Source organism: Trachypithecus francoisi, unplaced genomic scaffold (assembly GCF_009764315.1).
Source record: "Trachypithecus francoisi isolate TF-2019V2 unplaced genomic scaffold, Tfra_2.0 Lachesis_group14, whole genome shotgun sequence".
Taxonomy (NCBI): domain Eukaryota; kingdom Metazoa; phylum Chordata; class Mammalia; order Primates; family Cercopithecidae; genus Trachypithecus; species Trachypithecus francoisi.
Genome location: NW_022681459.1, coordinates 59,100,201 through 59,106,411, shown reverse-complemented (window position 1 = coordinate 59,106,411; position 6,211 = coordinate 59,100,201). Strand labels below are relative to the sequence as shown.

Below are 6,211 nucleotides of genomic sequence, written 5' to 3'. Positions count from 1 at the left end.
ACCCTCCGCCCCCACAAAAAAAAAAACACAAAATAATTTAATCAGGCAGAGAGCCACTCAGAGGTACAAACTGGCAGCAGATTCTCAAACAAGTTTGAAGGCGTTTGGCCCTCTGGCCACTTGCCTGTGCTATGCAGCGTGATGTCAAATCACAGCCCTCCGTGTTTCTACATAAAACTCAACAGTAAAGTGCCTCGTAGGATAAGCTGAGCAATTAGCATCTGTCTCTCCCACCCACATCATGGCAAACATAAAAAGGAAGGTGATCGCCAAGATCTTTCATAAACACCCCCTAATCTCTTTAAGTATCAGACTTTCCTAGCAAGGTAAGTTTACTGCCTTCGATGATGGCTAAGGCGTACCTGAACTGCCTAAAAACAAGTGTCCACACCTTTTCTGCTACTATCTAGGTCTGACTACAAATCCCTGGCTGGTTTTGGGGTATGTTCACCTCATTTCCCAACCTCCACCAAAAAAACCAAAGAGCGTGCCAGACACGATTGGCCTGGCCACTTCATTCACTGGAAGAAAGCAGGTGCATTACCTCCCAGAAGCTGTCGCTGGACACTTCTACTCCAACGGAATCATCATACGTGACAGACATTTCTTCAAAGGCTGAGGGAGCAGCAAGGTATACTTAGTCAGGGGTCAACTTCGGATGCTCAAAATCTGTACACAAACCTATGAACGAAAAATATGTATCACAGTGGTTTTTAAATGCCCAAGGTAAAGAAACAAGTCATCTCTATTTCACAGCTTCCCATTTCTAATCACTGCCTTCAGTACCGGGTGGTCTATAATATTTCCTTAGGTGGGAGAAAGCCAGTAGACTCTAACCAACTCTGGGCGGATATGTGTATGTCTGTGTGTGCATGGTGGGTGATGGGGGCAGGGGGTGCATGTGCATAAAATCAGGCAGAGCCCCCGGATCTTTGGGCTTGCCCATCCCGGCCTACTCTACCTAACTGGTAGGGCTAGGACCTGGGATAAAACATGAGTGGAGGTAATCCCACCTTTGACACCCAACTCCCCTCTCCAGAATGTCTACCACATTCCACTTGTGTTGAGCACCGTCCCTACTCAACTCCACCTTTACTGACTCAGCCACTGAAGCCCCAAATTCAGACCAGTTTATTCTGACACCGTGTGTGGCTCAGCTAAATGGATCACTTCTGAGAAACAGATTCAGCAATCTACAATCCAGGCAAGAGTAAAGGCGGCAATTATTTCCCCTGCTGGAGGGAAGAAACTGAAGGACTCCCATAAGCACAAACCACACCTTGCTAGTGTGATGACCTGTCCACAGCCGAGATGAAACTGTCTGACTTTTTGGTAAAAAGGTGACCCCATCTTTCTTTACCTTACCCTGTGTTCAGAACACACAGCCAGAGATCCAAGACATTCCTCACTGCCACAGTCAACAGTCCAAAGCCTTAGCTTAGCAACAGGAAGGGGTGAGACAGAGTGGCCAACTTGTTTTGAGCACCAACAAGGTGCAAGACTTTGTTCTAGGTCCTGTTCCATATGTTATCACATGACTCTTCATGATTCTCTGTGAGACAACCTGGAATTGTAGTAAGACTACAGATTGTAGTCTTACTTGTAGACTGTAGTAAGGCTCTTACTTACTTGTAGACCTGTACTTACTTGTAGACTAATTGTAGTAAGACTCCAGAGTCAGGCTGCCTAGGCTTGAATTCCAGACCCATTACTTATGAGCTGGGCAACAGTGGGCAAGTTACCTACCCTCTCTGTGCCTCGAGTGCCTTATCTGTAAAAGAGAGACAACAGCCGGGCGCAGTGGCTCGCGCCTATAATCCCAGCACTTTGGGAGGCCAAGGCGGCCAGATCACCTGAGGTCAGGAGTTCGAGGCCAGCCTGACCAAGACAGAGAAATCCCGTCTCTACTAAAAATAAAATTAGCCAAGTGTGGTGGCGCATGCCTGTAATCCCAGCTACTAGGGAGGCTGAGGCAGGAGAATCGCTTGAACCCAGGAGGTGGAGGTTGCAGTGAGCCTAGATCATGCCATTGCACTCTAGCCTGGGCAACAAGAGCAAAACTCCATCTCAAAAAAAAAGAGACAATAATGGAACCTACAACAGAGAATTGCTGTGAGTCAAATACATACAAGAGCTTAAAACAATACTTGGCCCTTAGTAAGTGCTACAAACTCACTAAGTACCATTATATACCCTTAGTAAGTGCTACGAACATAGTAAATAATGAATTGTTGCCACTATTATTATTATATAGTAATTATCATTACTATCATTACTTCTGTCTCTATTTTAAAGTCAAGAAAATTGATGTTCAGTAATTTGTCCACGGTTGTCCAAGTAATAGGTGGTGGAGACTAGTATTCGACACCAGCTCTGCCTGCTTGCTAAGGTAATATTCTCTCCATTACACCAAGATGTTTTCCAAAAACAATCTCAAAGTTAAGTTGAGGCTTCCCATAACCTAAAATTGGATCGCTAATTAAAAGGGCTTAATCTGGTGGATTGCAGAGCTCCTAAAGGTAAAACACTGCTGTGTAGCAAGAGAGACAAAGTCCACAACAGATAACGGTACTTCAAAGCCAAGTCCTACAAAGACATTGCCGCTGTGAGGAGACAGTTACAGGACTAAGATGCGTGCATGATCCTAACCAGGCTCTCATGGAGAGAACTCCAGCAAGGGCTTCTCCCACGCTGGTTGGGGCTCTGCTCCATAGTCATAGGGGCAGTGTGTCGTTGGAACCACTAGGATTCACAGAGGCTGGACAGGCCACCTGGCCTGGGCCCTGACGCCACCTCTCACAGCAATTTTTTTTTTTTTTTTTGAGGTGGAATCTGGCTCTGTTGCCCAGGCTGGGGTGCAGTAGTGCAATCTCAGCTCACTGAAACCTCTGCTTCCCAGGTTCAAGCAACTCTAGTGTCTCAGCCTCCCCAGTAGCTGGGATTACAGGCATGCGCCACCACGCTTGGCTAATTTTTGTATTTTTCAGTAGAGATGGGGTTTCCGCCATGTTGGCCAGGCGGTCTCAAACTCCTGACGTCAAGTGATCCACCCACCTTGCCCTCCCAAAGTGCTAGGATTACAGGTGTGAGCCTTTTTTCTATGGACTCCTATGCTACTAGCCAGGGTCCTCCTGGAGTTGCCTCACCCCATGTTTCAGCAGCAGAAAGTTTTCTACCCAGAGCAGCTGGTCTCTGCTCCAGGCTTCTCAGGGAATATCAGGGCTTTGGGCTCAGGTGAGTCTCAAAGTGGCCCAATCAAGCTGCCAGCTGGGCTGCCTGGCCAGCCATGGGAGAAGCTACAGGGAAGAGCAGGCCCCTGCTCCAGACTGAGAGGCAGCTTGACACCTGAGCCACTTGGGCAGAGGAATTTAGATTCAGTCTGGAGACAGCTGTGGTCTTGACGCAGTTGTGCACAAGACTGATTGACGGACTGACTGATTGGTTGATTGACTGACAAAGCGTCTTGTCTGTCATCCAGGCTGGAGTGCAGTGGCATGATCACAGCTCACTGCAGCCTCGAACTCATGGGCTCAAGCAATCCTCTCGTCTCAGCCTCCTGAGTAGTTGGGACTATAGGCACGTGCTACTACACCCAGCTAGTTAAAAAAAAAAAAAAATCGTATGTGGAAACTGGGGTGTCACTGTTGCCCAGGCTGGTCTCAAACTCCTGGGCTCAAGCGATCCTCCTGCCTTGGCCTCCCAAATTGCTGAGATTACATGAATGAGCCATCACACCGGGCCTAAGATTTAAGAGCCCACTTAAGTGCCAGGAGGCAAGGAGAGGCTCAGCACAGTGGTCAGCCTTTAGGAGTAAGAGCCTGAATCACTGAGCAGAGAGGTAATATAACCAAGATCATGGGTCTGCCAAGGGCATCAAACAGGATATATGCTCTTAGCTGACCAAAAGGAACAAGGAACAACCAGCAAGGGAAAGGGACATTCTCCGGTCACACGGTGGCAGAGCTGGGAAAGGCCCATACTTGTTCACTTTCCTTCTGTCTGGGACCAGGATCTCATCACAGCACTGTACACGGCAACAGTGATATCCTGTAGAATGCCTTCAGGTGCAATGAGGGACAAGCGTACCCCACGGGCATCCTCTGTGGCCACAGCTCAATCTGTGATGCCATCAGCTCAACCACCCCCATATGTATTACTTAGAGTTCATCTTAATGCTCAGCCAGCTGCTCCCTGCCACAAATCTGTCACCTCCCAACTTAGACATTCTCCAAGATTATATACATCTTTATTAATTTAAGTAAAACAGAATTAGGAAGACAAATCTCTTTTTATAAAATGGCACAAGGCATTTCAGACCCAATAGAAATGACTTTAGGAAGCTCTGCACCGCCACTTCAGTTCTTGAGCTGGAATAATTCATAATCAACTACACTTTCATCTGAACCCTCTAAGCACATCTTATACAAGGTCTCATTGAACTGTGCAGTCAGAATCCAGCAAAGATATCTGAAGCCCTAAGGGGACACTGAGGCAAGGTATAGAAAACCCAAAGAGACAGAGACTGTGAGGGGAAGAAATGAAAGTCTCCTGCCCAAAGAGTCAGTGAGGTAATGCAGATGAGGAGCCCATGGAGAAGGCCTGGGACGGTGGAAGGCGGGAAATCCCAGCTCTACCACAGGCCAGCTGGGTGACCTCAGAAAGCCATGTCATTTCTCTGAGCCCCAGTTCCTGAGCTGTGCTTTACCAGGTTTCAGTGAAGGTTAAATGAGATGAAGGTCTCAGTACCCCCAGGTCACAGGCCATGGCAGGGCCTCCCTCAATGGGAGCATTGTCCTTGGTCCGCACCCTGGGCTTCAAAGTGTCCTTGCTACTTCCTTCAGCTCCACAGTCACAAGGAACGCAGGTAAAGAGGAGGACCTGGGGGACAAGAATCTGCACCAAAAAGAAAACCCCACTGATAGTACAACCGTGGCCAAGCTGGGAACTCATTTCTGATGTTCACAGAGCAACAACCTGTGGGAGGATGGGGGTTTGGGAGGGGGGCGCTTGAGCACAGGCACCGAGCTGAGTTCTCAGTGACAACTCCTAAGTCCCCTCTCTCCTGCCCCTGCTCTGGGACATGAGCAGCAGGGGCCCTGTCCAACCGCCTCGTTCCTCCCAGGGAGTACCGCACCAGCCTCAGCGTATGGGACTCTCCTGGCTCCCCGCTCTCACCCTGATGAGCCTCCCTTTCCTCTCCCAACCACTTGCACACCTTGCAGTTCACTCTATGGCTCCTCCCATCCCTCCCAGCACTGATCTGTGGAACTCCCATGACTTCAAACGTCATCCATGTGCAGGGACACACCAGCAGCTCTCAAGAGGCAGCCTCTCAACCCAATAAGAAGGCAATTTCCTTGCAGGCACGGAGAAGGTCCAGCAGTGACAAAAGTCACCTGGCACACACCCGACACCCTAAAAGTGACAGCCATTGTTCTTAGAATCACCAGAGCAAGCCACCCAAAGGTTCTGAGAAATGTTGGTGACTGAGACTGGGTTTGCTTTTTGTTTCCCCGTCATTGTTTCTACTGGGATAAGCACTTTTGGTGAGGCTGCCACCTACCACTGTGACCTTGCCACCAGCCCTCCCTTCTTCAACAGCAAAGAGGCCAGTCATACCCACCCCTACGGCGACTCCTCATGTGCCAGACGCTGTGCCCCATGCACTACATGCATGCACTCCATTTAGTCCTAACAACTCTATGGGGTAGCGGTTTCGCCATGGGCACTGTCAAAGCAAGGAACCTGGGGCACAGAAAGGGTTAGGAGCTTGCCCAAGCAGAGGAGCTGAGACCTTAATAAAGGCAGGCTGACAGCAGTCATGCTCTTCACCACTGATCTTAACCACCTCAGTGCTGAGTGCAAATATTCTAGAACATACAACATGAAAAACTAAACATAGGTCAGACATGGTGGCTTACGCTTGTAATCCCAGCGCTTTGAGAGGCCAAGGCAGGAGGAACGCCTGAGTCCAGGAGCTCAAGACCAGCCTGGGCAACATAGTGAGATCCTATCTCTACAAAAAGTAGAAAATAAAAAAAATTAGCCAAGTATGGTGGCACGCACCTGTGGTCCCCACTACTCGGGAGGCTGAGGTGAGAGGATTGCTTGAGTCCAGGAGGTCAAGGTTGCAGTGAGCTATTACTGGGCCACTGCACTCCTGCCTGGGCAACAGAGCAAGACCCTATCTCAAAAAAACCAACCAAACAAA

The 6,211-nt window shown here is 48.9% G+C and overlaps 1 protein-coding gene across 4 annotated transcripts in view; it reads right to left on the bottom strand.

Moving 5' to 3' along the window:
* Window positions 1-6,211, bottom strand: part of PACSIN2 (protein kinase C and casein kinase substrate in neurons 2) — a 156,964-nt gene that overhangs the window by 49,239 nt on the left and 101,514 nt on the right. For all 4 annotated transcript variants that reach the window (XM_033233716.1, XM_033233717.1, XM_033233718.1 and 1 more), the window contains one exon: window positions 545-681. In XM_033233716.1, the coding sequence (XP_033089607.1) occupies window positions 545-604 (60 nt within the window). In that variant the 5' untranslated portion in view covers window positions 605-681. Of the gene's footprint in view, window positions 1-544; window positions 682-6,211 lie in introns of those variants that run through there.